This window comes from Pristiophorus japonicus, chromosome 4 (assembly GCF_044704955.1).
Source record: "Pristiophorus japonicus isolate sPriJap1 chromosome 4, sPriJap1.hap1, whole genome shotgun sequence".
NCBI lineage: Eukaryota > Metazoa > Chordata > Chondrichthyes > Pristiophoridae > Pristiophorus > Pristiophorus japonicus.
This window is the reverse complement of record NC_091980.1, coordinates 304,610,253-304,624,696: the sequence shown is the minus strand read 5'-3', so window position 1 is coordinate 304,624,696 and position 14,444 is coordinate 304,610,253. Positions and strand designations below refer to the sequence as shown.

The 14,444-nt window shown below is 48.2% G+C and overlaps 2 protein-coding genes across 9 annotated transcripts in view; one reads left to right on the top strand and one right to left on the bottom strand.

The window, feature by feature from the left end:
• The window catches only part of tdp1 (tyrosyl-DNA phosphodiesterase 1), a 186,743-nt gene extending 177,073 nt beyond the window's left edge, over positions 1–9,670 (bottom strand). For all 6 annotated transcript variants that reach the window (XM_070877588.1, XM_070877592.1, XM_070877589.1 and 3 more), the window contains exons 1-3: positions 9,588–9,670; positions 4,398–5,121; positions 713–756 (exon numbers count right to left, since the gene is read on the bottom strand). In XM_070877588.1, the coding sequence (XP_070733689.1) occupies positions 713–756; positions 4,398–5,118 (765 nt within the window). In that variant the 5' untranslated portion in view covers positions 5,119–5,121; positions 9,588–9,670. The remainder of the gene's footprint in view (positions 1–712; positions 757–4,397; positions 5,122–9,587) is intronic.
• A 2,744-nt stretch (positions 9,671–12,414) lies between these two features.
• efcab11 (EF-hand calcium binding domain 11) overlaps positions 12,415–14,444 on the top strand; it is a 145,784-nt gene continuing 143,754 nt past the window's right edge. For 2 of the 3 annotated variants that reach the window (XM_070877587.1, XM_070877585.1), the window contains exons 1-2: positions 12,415–12,492; positions 13,519–13,597. In XM_070877587.1, coding sequence (XP_070733688.1) covers positions 13,520–13,597 — 78 coding nt within the window. In that variant the 5' untranslated portion in view covers positions 12,415–12,492; position 13,519. Of the gene's footprint in view, positions 12,529–13,518; positions 13,598–14,444 lie in introns of all 3 variants that reach the window. The other variant, XM_070877586.1, reaches the window with a different exon arrangement.

Below are 14,444 nucleotides of genomic sequence, written 5' to 3'. Positions count from 1 at the left end.
TGGTTCTTTTATCAATCACCTGAAACCGATCCTTTTTAAAATTCGTTCCTGGGATGTGGGCGTTGCTGGCAAGGCCGGCATTTATTGCCCATCCCTAATTGCCCTTGAGAAGGTGGTGGTGAACCGCCTTCCTGAACCGCTACAGTCCGTGTGGTGAAGGTGCTCCCACACAGTGCTGTTAGAGAGGAAGTTCCAGGATTTTGACCCAGTGACTGTGAAGGAACGTCCGATATATTTCCAAGTCGGGATGGTGTGTGGCTTGGGAGGGGAACGTGGAGGTGGCGGTGTTCCCATGCGCCTGCTGCCCTTGTCCTTCTAGGTGGTAGAGGTCGCGGGTTTGGGAGGTGCTGTCGAAGAAGCCTTGGCGAGTTGCTGCAGTGCATCTTGTAGATGGTACACACTGCAGCCAGGGGGCGCCGGTGGTGGAGGGAGTGAATGTTGAAGGTGGTGGATGGGGGGGGGCCGATCAAGCGGGCTGCTTTGTCCTGGATGGTGTCGAGCTTCGAGTGTTGGAGCTGCATTCATCCAGGCAAGTGGCCTGGCCTTGCAAACAGTTTCTCCTTATTTACTCTATCATGATTTTGAACACCTCTATTCAATCTCCTCTACTCTAAGGACAACAACCCCAGCTTCTTGTCCCAGTGTGTGTGACCTCAGCCCAAGCCCACCCTGCGAGATCTGCACGCATCGTACCGGACTGGAGTCTTCTCACCTGAGCGGAAGCTTTAATCGTCCCGAACAGCGGAGACAAAATATCTGAAAGAGTTTTAAAAAGAACTGGTTGGTATCATTTTGGGTTTTTTTTCTGAGCCACAGTGTAACGAAGGTGCCATTGACAAGATGCAAAAAGCTACGACAGAAAACTGATGTGAAATAAAGACACATTTCGAAAGTGTTAAAAAATGATGATTCATATTTCCTGACCACTGTCCGCTGAAATATGTTCTTTAAAATTCCAGTTTTTATCACCAACGCCTCTGCTTTCTGAAAGCCAATGTGATCTTTCTGAAAGCCAAACAAGAAATTAGGGATGCGTGCAATAAAGGTACAGCAGTTATCATGGGCGACTTTAATCTACATATAGATTGGGCTAACCAAACTGGTAGCAATGCGGTGGAGGAGGATTTCCTGGAGTGTATTAGGGATGGTTTTCTGGACCAATATGTCGAGGAACCAACTAGACGGCTGGCCATCCTAGACTGGGCGATGTGTAATGAGAGAGGACTAATTAGCAATCTTGTTGTGCGAGGCATCTTGGAGAAGAGTGACCATAATATGGTAGAATTCTTTATTAAGATGGGAAGTGACACAGTTAATTCAGAAACTAAGGTTCCTGAACTTAAGGAAAGGTAACTTCGATGGTATGAGATGTGAATTGGCTAGAACAGATTGGCGAATGATACTTAAAAGGTTGACCATGGATAGGCAATGGCAAACATTTAAAGATCACATGGATGAACTTCAACAATTGTACATCCCTGTCTGGAGTAAAAATAAAACGGGGAAGGTGGCTCAACCGTGACTAACAAGGGAAATTAAGGATAGTGTTAAATCCAAGGAAAAGCCATATAAATTGGCCAGAAAAAGCAGCAAACCTGAGGACTGGGAGAAATTTAGAATTCAGCGAAGGAGGACAAAGGGTTTAATTAAGAGGAGGAAAAGAGAGTATGAGAGGAAGCTTGCAGGAAACATAAAAACTGACTGCAAAAGCTTCTTTAGATATGTGAAGAGAAAATGATTAGTAGGTCCCTTGCAGTCAGATTCAGGTGAATTTATAATGGGGAACAAAGAAATGGCAGACCAGTTGAACAAATACTTTGGTTCTGTCTTCACGAAGGAAGACACAAATAACCTTCCGGAAGTACTAGGGGACAGAGGGTCTAGTGAGAAGGAGGAACTGAAGGATATCCTTATTAGGCAGGAAATTGTGTTAGGGAAATTGATGGGATTGAAGCCCGATAAATCTCCGGGGCCTGATAGTCTGCATCCCAGAGTACTTAAGGAAGTGGCCCTGGAAATAGTTATGCATTGGTGATAATTTTCCAACAGTCTACCGACTCTGGATCAGTTCCGATGAACTGGAGGGTAGCTAATGTAACACCACTTTTTTAAAAAAGGAGGGAGAGCAAACGGGTAATTATAGACCAGTTAGCCTGACATCAGTTGTGGGAAAAATGTTGGAATCAATTATTAAAGATGTAATAGCAGCGCATTTGGAAAGCAGTGACAGGATCGGTCCAAGTCAGCATGGATCTATGAAGGGGAAATCATGCTTGACAAATCTTCTGAAATTTTTTAAGGATGTAACTAGTAGAGTGGACAAGGGAGAACCAGTTGATGTGGTGTATTTGGACTTTCAAAAGGCTTTTGACAAGGTCCCACACAAGAGATTAGTGTGCAAAATTAAAGCACATAGTTTTGGTGGTAATGTACTGACGTGGATAGAGAACTGCTTGGTAGACAGGAAGCAAAGAGTCAGGATAAACAGGTCCTTTACAGAATGGCAGGAAGTGACTAGTGGGGTGCCGCAGGGCTCAGTGCTGGGACCCCAGCTCTTTACAATATACATTAATGATTTAGATGAAGGAATTGAGTGTAATATCTTCAAGTTTGCAGATGACACTAAGCTGGGTGGCAGTGTGAGCTGTGAGGAGGATGCTGTGAGGCTGCAGGGTGACTTGGACAGGTTAGGTGAGTGGGCAAATGCATGGCAGATGCAGTATAATGTGGATAAATGTGAGGTTATCCACTTTTGTGGCAAAAACAGGAAAGCAGAATATTATCTGAATGATGACAAATTAGGAAAAAGGGAGGTGCAACGAGACCTGGGTGTCATGGTACATCAGTCATTGAAAGTTGGCATGCAGGTACAGCAGGCGGTGAAGAAAGCAAATGGCATGTTGGCCTTCATAGCGAGGGGATTTGAGTATAGGTGCAGGGAAGTCTTCCTGCAGTTGTACAGGGCCTTGGTGAGGCCACACTTGGAATAGTGTGTTCAGTTTTGGTCTCCTAATCTGAGGAAAGATGTTCTTGCTATTGAGGGAGTACAGCGAAGGTTCACCAGATTGATGCCCGGGATGGCAGGACTGACATATGAGGAAAGACTGGATCAACTGGGCTTGTATCCACTGGAGTTTAGATGAATGAGAGGGGATCTCAAAGAAACATAAAATTCTGACAGGATTGGACAGGTTAGAGGCAGGAAGAATGTTCCCGTTGCTGGGGAGTTCCAGAACCAGGGGTCACAGTTTAAGAATAAGAGGTAAGCCATTTAGGACCGAGTTGAGGAGAAACTTCTTCACTCAGAGAGTGGTTAAGCTGTGGAATTCTCTGCCGCAGAAAGTTGTTGAGACCATTTCGTTAGATATATTCAAAAGGGAGTTAGATATGGCCCTTACGGCTAAAGGGATCAAGGGGTATGGAGAGAAAGCAGGAAAGGAGTACTGAGGTTGAATGATCAGCCATGATCTTATTGAATGGTGGTGCAGGCTCCAAGGGCCGAATGGCCTACTCCTGAATCTAATTTCTATGTTTCTATGTTTAAATATTGACACCGGGGAAAATTCTCCTGCTCTTCTTAGAAAAAGTTACATACATTTAGGATTACAACATCAATTCTACAGCACAGAAACAGGCCATTCGGCCCACCTGGTCCGTGCCGGTGTTTATGCTCCACACAAGCCTCCTCCCACCCCTCTTCTCCTCACCCCATCAGCATATCCTTCTATTCCTTTCTCCCTCGTGTGTTTATCTAGCCATGGGATATTTCACGTCTACTCGAGAGGGCAGACAGGGATTAGGTTTAACGTCTGATCCAAAAGACGGTACCTCCGACAGTGCAGCACTCCCTCAGCACTGTCGGCCTGGATTTTTAAGCTCAAGTCTCTGGAGTGGGACTTGAACCCACGACTGTCTGACTCGGAGGCGAGCGTGCTAATTACTGAGTCACGGCGGGAAAGCGGACAGAAAAATCAACCGGCGATACCCTCGATACGACACAGTGGCGGCTGAAGGCAAATGCGTGCCCTTGGGCGTCAAACGAGGGCCGGATGGGAATCGTCTGTCGTGTCTGCACTTCGGTCGAATTGGCTACTACTCACAACCTAGGCTCACACATGGGTAAGATATTGGAGCATGGTTGCTCCAATGATGGAAATGTAAACCAGTGTGAGTTTGCACCATCAGAGGGGGGGAGAGTAGATTGATAAAACGGAGGACCTAGATTAAACAAGCGTTGCTTTGCTTTTTTTTTAAACCCCCTCTCACCTCACCCAAGATGGGAGCTTGCCCCAACTAGCTGGACTCTGAACCTCACTGGCCCCGTCCTGAGGCTGGATTGTTAAGACTGAGCTCGCATCCAAATGCGTCCAAAAAAGCCCCAATCGACACCATCTTACCTTTGATATGAAGTGCTCCGCGGTTGTCCTTGGCTGAGATGCCGGAGACTTTGGTCAGATAGAAACTGTAGGTCTTGGCTTTCTCCAGAATGTCCCACCGATCCAAGGTCTCGCTGGCGGTCTCCGGTTTGGGTTGCCACGGCGCCTCGGAACTCGACGAGGGCCGACGACAGTCCGATTCGCCCAGCCGCTGTTTCTTCTTCCTTGGACCGGGGCTGTGCTCCTTGGCCGGCTCCTCCTTGACCGGCCCCTCCATGACCCGTCGTGCTTCTGTTTTGGAGTCAGGCTCCTCGTCGCTGCTGGACACCCCCCAGCCCAATTCGGACGTTGGCCTTATCCGCTTGACCGCAGGGGAGGGCTCTCTGGCTGGGTCGGGCGCTTCGGTTTTCAGGGGGTTCCCAACGGTTATTTTCCCAGTCGTGGATGCGCGAGAGCTGGGTGAGGGTTGCCCGGAATGACCAGATCCGGAAGGTCCGGAGAGGCCGGCAGCTTTCTGGGATTGCTGGCCCGCTCCAGAAACCCCCCGGCCCAAGCCGGACGGCTCAAACTCTCCTTCATCAACGACCGTGTCGTCTGAATCAGACACGTAGTCTCTTCTGACGGGCTGCGTAAGCAGGGCAGGACCTCCCTTCCGTCGAACCGGCTCAGCATCTTCCTCATCGCTGCTCGACACCGTCCATCTCCCGTGCTGACTCTGACGTTTGCTCGCCCCTGCAGACATGGCCTTTGAAAGAAAAAAAAAAAAGAAATTGCATTTAAATAGCGCCCTGCATGACCACCGGACGTCCCAAAGCGCTGTACCGCCAATAAATGCGCGAGTTCGGGGCCCAAAAGAGGCGAGGGCCCAGGGGCAGCACGGGATATGTGTACGCACTAGGTCCGTGCAGCAGAGCTGGTCTCCAATCGTCTTGGTTAACCCTTGCCACTGGACCAAGACCTAGCTCTGTCAAGCCCGTGTGGTGGCTGGTGTGCAACGGTCACCACACGTTAAAAAAATCCACGCACAGGCATCTTCCACCCTTCGGGACCTGGAATATTAGGTCCTTCATTGAAACACCTGTGAACTCATCCCTTTTTGGCGTAGAAGCAAGTCATCCTCGCTTCAAGGGACTGCCTAAGGTGATGATGATGATGACCGCCAATGAATTACTGTTTTCTTTGAAGTGTAGTCACCGTTGTAAGGTAGAGAAATGCGGCAACCAATCTGCACACAGCAAGCTCCCACAAACAGCAATGTGATAAGGACCAGATCATCTGCTGCTTGAGGGATAAATATTGGCCCAGGACTCCGGGGAGAACTCCCCTGCTCTTCTTCAAAATAACCGATCACAATCCCGAAATTCTGATTTGAGTTTATGTGCACTTTTTTTCAGTTTTATTGGACCTCGGGTTAGATTACTTTAATAGGGATGTCCTGCTAAAGTGGGGCCCTTGTGGGACCAATTTATGTTGGGTGACCACCACTACTGGTCCAATTAAAATGTACAAAGACCAGCTTACCAGGGCTTGGGTGAACAATATGGTTTGAATTACTTTCCAATGGGGCAAAATATTGTAGGCAAACCTACAGCCACCGTGACACGTCATACAATAATCATAGAATAGTTACAGCACAGAAGGAGGCCATTCGGCCCATCGAGCCCGTGCCGGCTCTCTGCAAGAGCACCTCAGCTAGTCTCACTCCCCGCCCTTTCCCCGTAACACTGCAATTTTTTTTCCTTCAGATACTTATCCAACTCCCTTTTGAAAGTCACGATTTGAGTTTGGCTCCAGCACCCTTTCAGGGAGTTAATTCCAGACCCTAACCACTCGCTGCCTAACAATGATACAACAATAATATTCAGTGATATCCTCAGTGTTTTACTTAGGAAGAGCTAGATGAACAAAGACCAAGGTCCATCTAGTTCGCCTTCCACCATTCTGGTTGTCCCATGAGACAACGATAATGGGGTCGTTGACCAATCACAGTGATCGATTTCTATCAATAAATCTACAACAGATCCAGACAGGAGGCGAGGAAAACCCCCAGTGGGGGGGGGGGGGGGGAGAGCTTTTGGAACCACAGGCCCAAAGTTACCTGTTCCTCCCGAGCTCGGGACACTCACCACACGTCACGTCTCACATTACTCACATACCGTGTCCCAAAATGTTATCCTCTGAAAGAAATCCACCTAATTTTATAGTCGTCCAGCCGCAATGTTTCAAGAAAGCAGCAGTGAAGTGGCAAATGCAAAGGTCCCTCTGTACAACAGTTGCATTTGTTTTCACAGTTTTTTCCATTCGCTCGTTGTCTCTGGTTCAGCATTATAACTCAATGAAAGATGACTGGAACTCAATTCAAATAAAATAGCGGCAATTCTGAAATGAAAGGGTCGGCAGAGACTCGATGGGCCAAATGGCCTCCTCCTGTGCTGTCCTATTCTATCATTCTAAACACCAAGGGCATGATGGTGCAGTGGTGATGTTAGTGGACTAGTAATCCAGAGAATGTGGGATCAGTAAAAGTGAACATGGACTGTCAGAACAACCCAACCGGTTCACTAATGCCCCTTAGGGAAGGAACCTGTCGTCCTTACCCGGTCTGGCCATATGTGACTCCAGGCCCACAGCAACGTGGTTGTCTCTGAGGCCGGCCTCTCGGCCAGGGCAACTAGGGACGGGCAATAAATGCCAGCCTTGCCAGCGGCACCCACATCCCGAGAGTGACATGGAGGGAAAAACACACAGAAGCAGATTGGCAAGAACCAAGTCTCGAGAACCTCCCAGGTGTCCTCAGGGGTATTGCTGAACTTTAACCAGCTAAAACCACACGGGCACTGGTAAGCTTCCTTGCTCCTTGTCCAGCTTGGGCAACCCTGCCAGATAGGGCACTGGCTTGCAGGGTTAGCTGCAGTCAAGGAGGAAGAATCCCATCGACATGTCTACCCTTCCAACTGATGAGCCAAGGTGGCTGCTCAGTCGTCAACAGTTTCCCGAAAGTACAGCGGACCAACAACCAACTTAACCCCAACATATACCCACTTACCTTCTCTCCCGAAAGATCACCAGTTATTGCACAACTTACAGGCACTTGCTGAGCAGGCTATTTATTGCCTTGAACTAGAAATCTCCAATCAAGGATACATTGTTCAGGGATCTCAAACTAACACACAAACCACATACACAATGCCGCCTCGCTAACACTGTGATCTGCTTTCTATAGGGGCACACAGTTCAGGTTAGAGCTTGGCTGCATTGGGGGAAATGGTCTCGGTCAGTAAGCACTGACCCTCAGTTCGTCATCACAAGCAGTCCCTCAAAATCGAGGAAGACTTGCTTCCACTCTAAAAGTGAGTTCCCAGGTGACTGTACAGTCCAACACAGGAATTACAGTCTCTGTCACAGGTGGGACAGACAGTGGTTGGAGGAAAGGGTGGGTGGGGAGTCTGGTTTGCTGCAGGCTCCTTCCGCTGCCTGCGCTTGTTTTCTGCATGCATTCTGGTACACATACGCAGCACTCCCTCCAAGGCTAATATATCAGTTCATTGGAACATTGGAACAGGAGGAGGCCATTGAGCCCCTCAAGCCTGTTATGCCATTCAATGAGCTCGTGGCTGATTTGCGACCTAACTCCATATACCCACCTTTGGCCCATATCCCTCAATACTATTGGTTAAAAAAAGCTATCAACCTCCGATTTAAAATTAACACTTGATCTAACGTCGATTGCCATTGGCGGAAGAGAGTTCCAAACTTCTACCACCCTTGGTGTGTAGATGTGTTTCCTAATTTCACTCCTGAAAGGTCTGGCTCCAATTGTTAGATTATGCCTCCCTAGTCCTAGAATCCCCAACCAGTTTCTCTCTATCTAGCCTCACTGTTACCCTTAATATCCTGAAAACTTGGATCAGATCACCCCTTAACCGTCTAAATTCTAGGGAATTCAACTATTTTAATTAAACTGTAAAGCCGAGTGTCCCCTTATTATAAGGGCACGAGAACTTGCGAACCTTAAACGGTCAAATTAAAATTTGGTTGCCGGGGGGTGATGATGCACTCCAGTCCCTCTGGCGCCCACCTCTCACGGAAGGCCGGGAGCGTACCGGTGGACACCGCGTGCTCCATCTCCAGGAAAACCCTGGCGCGCAACAGCTCTACAACTCTTTTGGAGTAAAACGTAATTAACATTAAATCAAGTGCCCCCTAATCTGGGGAACACTCCAGCCACTTTTCAACTGCCCATTTTTTGTGTTTTTTTGGGGGCATTAAAATCATAAATTTCACAAGTGCCCCCTATAAAAGGGGAGGGGGACACTAAACATCCGGCAATTAAACAAATTAAACTTTAAAACATATAAAATCAAATTAAAATTTGGTTGCCGGGGGTGATAACGCACTCCAGTCCCTCCGGCGCCCACCTCTCGCGGAAGGCCGCGAGCGTACCGGTGGACACCGCGTGCTCCATCTCCAGGGACACCCTGGCGCGCAACAGCTCTACAGCAATTTTAAGTTGAACCTATAAATCATGTGCCCCCCCCTCTTTAAAAGGGGCACTACAACCGACAAATTTAACATTAAACGGATCAAATTATAATTTGGTTTCCATGGGGGGTGGGGGGGGGGGGATGATTGCTCAGAAAGACAACCCTAATTTGTGTAATCTCTCCGTGTAACAACCGTTGATCAACAAAACTTGCATCTATATAGCGCCTCTAAGGTAGTAAACCGTCCTGAGGCACTTCGCAGGAGGGTTCTCAGGCAAACAAATGGACACAGAGGCACACAAGGAGAAATCGGGGCAGGTGAGCAAAAGCTGGGTCAAAGAGGTAGGTTTTAAGGAACGTTTTAGAGGAGGAAAGAGAGGGAGAGAGGGGCTAGGCAGGAAATTGAAATTCTGGTAAACCCGTACTGGACTCGCCTGCAAGGCCAATATATCCTTGGCTGCTGTGTGCTGCCAGAACTTTATCTAGCTGGCTGCTGGCTGCTGAAAGGGAGCTTTGCTCAGCTGATGATGCCCCAGAGCTGGAGCTGAATGGCAAGTGCAAATGGCCCCAGCACACTGTGCCTGAGCCAGAAATGGAGACATTGCAATTGTGCATGCAGAATGCAGCCTTGCTGGGGAGGGAGGAAGGGAGTCTGCACCACACACACACGGGGCAGAATGTGCATGTGTCTGGACCGCAGGTGCTGCCTTCACCTATTGCCACTCACCTGCGGTGCACTGACTGTGTTAGAGCCGCTCCGCTCTGCTCCTCCGGCCGCGATCTATCCAGCCCGGCTCTCCCTGCCGGCCCGGCTCCCCCAGGGTCCTACCGCCCACCGTCGTGCCTCCCACTCTACCCCTGCTCACCAGCAGGCGCAAAATGCAACTCTTGGAATCCCCACTTCTCTCGATTTGGACATTGTATCCGCTCAGCTTGCCTTTGCGAACGTCTGTCTTGATCTATCTTGCTCCAAAAATACATCAGTGCCCCCCCCCCCACCTCCCTCCACCCTATCTTTAAATGGGTTTCCATCTGCCTCGCTCGCTTCAATTATATATATCGATGTCATTCCTACATGGAATGTTTATGGCGGAGGAGCGGCGAGAGATCGTGGCGGAGGTGCGACAGATGAGGTACGGGGCCCAGAAGAGCCGAGGGCTCAGAGGCAGCACGGGCCGGCCCACACTGCGATATGTGCGTGCGCTAGGTCCGTGCAGCAGAGCAGGTCTCCAGTTAGTCCTGGTTGACCCTTGCCACTGGACCAAGACCGAGCTCTGTCGAGCCCGTGTGGTGGCTGGTGTGCAACGGCCACCACACGTTAAAAAAATCCACGCACAGACATCTTCCACCCCCACAATTGGAGTTCAGGACTGGAACATCGGGTCCTTCATCGAAACATCTGTGATCTCGTGTGGAAACAAGTCATCCTCGTTCAAGGGACTGCCTGTGATGACATCTCAGTCTTGGAGCACATTCTTGCTATTGAGGGAGTGCAGCGAAGGTTCACCAGACTGATTTCCGGGATGGCAGGACTGACAAATGGATCGACTAGGCTTATATTCACTGGAATTTAGAAGAATGAGAGGGGATCTCATAGAAACATATAAAATTCTGACAGGTTAGATGCAGGAAGAATGTTCCCGATGTTGGAGAAGTCCAAAACCAGGGGTCACAGTCTACGGATACGGGGTAAGCCATTTAGGACCGAGATGAGGAGAAACTTCTTCACTCAGAGAATTGTGAACCTGTGGAATTCTCTACCGCAGAAAGTTGTTGATGCCAGTTCGTTAGGTAGATTCAAAAGGGAGTTAGATGTGGCCCTTACGGCTAAAGGGATCAAAGGGTATGGAGAGAAAGCAGGAATGGGGTACTGAAGTTGCGTGATCAGCCATGATCATATTGAATGGCGGCGCAGGCTCGAAGGGCCGAATGGCCTACTCCTGCACCTATTTTCTGTGTTTCCATGTTTCTATCTCCAGTGCCAGCCGTGGCTCAGTGGGTATCATTCTCAGTCAGGAAGTCGTGGGTTCAAGTCCCACTCCAGAGACTTGAGCACAAAATTCCAGGCTGACGCTCCAGTGCAGTGCTGAGGGAGCGCCGCGCTGTCGGGAGTGCCCTCTCTTGGATGAGACGTTAAACCGAGGCACCGACTTCCCTCTCATATGGTGTCGTGGATGATATTTATCCCTCAGCCAACATCACTGCAAAAACAGATTATCTGTTCGTTATCACATTGTTGTTTATGGGAGCTTACTGTGCACAAATTGGTTGCTGCATTTCCCACATTATAACAGTTCAAAATGTACTTCATTGGCTGTAAAGCACTTTAGGATATGCCACTGGTTGTGAAAGGCGCTACATGAATGCAAGTCTTTCTTTTTTCTCTTATACGACCAGCGCTCAGCAGCTTGATCCAAGATCACTGGTTCCTCTGCATTTGCAGCCAGATCTGCCATCCCCTGGGAGGACAGATGCACCAACGTCAGTGTTTTCGACCAGGCCAACATCCCCAGCATCGGAGCACTGACCACACTCGACCAGCTCCGTTGGGCGGGCCACATTCTTCGCATGCCCGACACGAGACTCCCAAATCAAGCTCTCTACTCGGAACTCCTACACAGCAAGCTAGCCCCAGGTGGGCAGAGGAAACGCTTCAAGGACACCCTCAAAGCCTCCTTGATAAAGTGCAACATTCCCACCGACACCTGGGGGTCCCTGGCCAAATATCTCCCTAAATGAAGGAAGAGCATCTCGGCGCCGAGAGCATGCAGAAATCAAACGCAGGCAGCGGAAGGAGCGTGCGGCAAATCTGTCCCACCCACCCTTTCCTCCAATGACTGCCTGTCCCACCTGTGACAGAGACTGTAATTCCCATATTGGACTGTTCAGTCACCTGAGAACTCACTTTTAGAGTGGAAGCAAGACTTCCTCAATTTCGAGGGTCTGTCTATGATGAATGTTTTGAGAATAAATTCACACCATTTATCAACAGCACCTCCAACAGTGCACCACTCCCTCAGCACTGCACTGGAGTGTCAGCCTAGACTTTGTGCTTAAGTCTTGGAGTGGGACTTGAACCCACAACCTTCTGACACAGAGGCGAGTGTGCTACCCACTGAGCCACAGAAACCAACACATTTAAACTTTTGATATGCTAAATATATTTCTCATCTCTTATTTGTGTTTAAAATATCACTGTATAATTCCACCTCCACAAATATTTTGGCCTTCCCAAATAAGTTATGCATTCACTTTTTTGGAAGATGTTCCTTAGGCAACTGAAAAAGAATTATTTTTGATTCTCCAATTTGTCTTAAATTGGGAAAGAAAAACGATTAAAAAAAGAATAAATTGCTGTGATTAGAACAGTGTAGATCTGTCAGTGCAAGATCCTGTGCTCATCACTGGGCAAGCCTGTTCAACAAAAGCTTTATTTATATTGGGACATTCCACGGAAGGCATTGCCTTTAAGAACGGCACAATCCCTTTAAGACCGATAGCCAATCACTGCGGGTGATGAAAGTTAGTGGAAGGCAAACATAACCCAATGAGGAATTAGTTTGTGGTTGCGCGGAAGTTACAAAAGCAGGAGCCTCACACAGAACGGAGATTGAGAGAGGGGCAGAGACTGAGTGAGTAGAAGAGCAGAGACGGACAGACAAGACGGAGTGAGTGACAGTAGATTGATTGATTGAGTGACAGTAGATTGATTGATTGAGTGACAGTGAGAGTGACAGTAGATTGAGTGAGTGACAGTAGATTGAGTGACAGTAGATTGAGTGACAGTAGATTGAGTGACAGTAGATTGAGTGACAGTAGATTGAGTGACAGTAGATTGAGTGACAGTAGATTGAGTGACAGTAGATTGAGTGACAGTAGATTGAGTGACAGTAGATTGAGTGACAGTAGATTGAGTGACAGTAGATTGAGTGACAGTAGATTGAGTGACAGTAGATTGAGTGACAGTAGATTGAGTGACAGTAGATTGAGTGACAGTAGATTGAGTGACAGTAGATTGAGTGACAGTAGATTGAGTGACAGTAGATTGAGTGACAGTAGATTGAGTGACAGTAGATAGAGTGACAGTAGATAGAGTAACAGAAGAGGTGAGTAACAGTGAGAGTGACAGTAGATAGAGTAACAGAAGGGGTGAGTAACAGTGAGAGTGACAGTAGATAGAGTAACAGAAGGGGTGAGTAACAGTGAGAGTGACAGTAGATAGAGTAACAGAAGGGGTGAGTAACAGTGAGAGTGACAGTAGATAGAGTAACAGAAGGGGTGAGTAACAGTGAGAGTGACAGTAGATAGAGTAACAGAAGGGGTGAGTAACAGTGAGAGTGACAGTAGATAGAGTAACAGAAGGGGTGAGTAACAGTGAGAGTGACAGTAGATAGAGTAACAGAAGGGGTGAGACTAACAGTGAGAGTGACAGTAGATAGAGTAACAGAAGGGGTGAGACTAACAGTGAGAGTGACAGTAGATAGAGTAACAGAAGGGGTGAGACTAACAGTGACAGTGGATGCAGAGACAGAGTGGGAGTGGCAGGGTGTGAGAGTGAGATTTAGTGGGTGTAACAGTGAGAGTGGCAAGGTGAGGGTCAGGGAGAGTCAGTGATCTGATACTGTCACTGACTGACTGGTTACTCTCTGGTATTGCAGGATGTATCAAGCACAGCGTCGCACCATTTATCAGGAGGAGAGGATCGTCACCGACTTGGAGAAGAGCTACTTTGCCACGGTAGGTGAGCCTGAGCTCTTTCATTGTCACTGAGGGCCCTCCCACACATTGCCTCCACCAACACTGGGGCTCACTGGGGGAGGGAAGCTGCCTCAAAGTGAACGTGTTTTTAAAAAAAACAAAAGTCATGCATTTATATAGCACCTTTCACCACCACCGATTGTCAAAGTGCTTTACAGCCAATGAAGTACTTTTGGAGTGTAGTCACTGTTGTAATGTGGGAAACTTGGCAGCCAATTTGCGCAGAGCAAGCTCCCACAAACAGCAATGTGATCATGACCACCTGACTTGGTGATGTTGATTGCGGGATAAATATTGGCCCAGGATACTGGGGATAATGCCCCTGCTCCTCTTCAAAATTGTGCCGCAGAATCTATTGGGTCCACCTGAGAGAGCAGACGGAGCCTCAGTTTAACGTCTCATCCGAAAGTTGGTTTATCCATCTGTTGAAGATTGGGAGGGTTTTAAATCTTTAAAACTTTCTGCTTAGAAATCTGATGCAGTGATTGTACCTTCAGGTGAAACCATCTTAGAAAGATCTTGCATGTGTATAGCTCCTTTCATGACCTGGGATGATTCCTGGGATGAGGGGATTGCCCTATGAGGAGAGATTGAGGCGATTAGGCCTATATTCCCTAGTGTTTACAAGAATGCGAGGTTGAAACATATCAAATTCTTGAAGGGCTTGACCGGGTAGATGCAGGAAGGATGTTTCCCCTGGCTGGGGAGTCTAGAACCAGGGGTCACAGACTCAGAATAAGGGGTCGGCCATTCAGGACTGAGGAGGAGAAACTTCTTAACTCAGAGGGTGGTGATTCTTTGGCAGGACTGTGGAGGCTCAGTCATT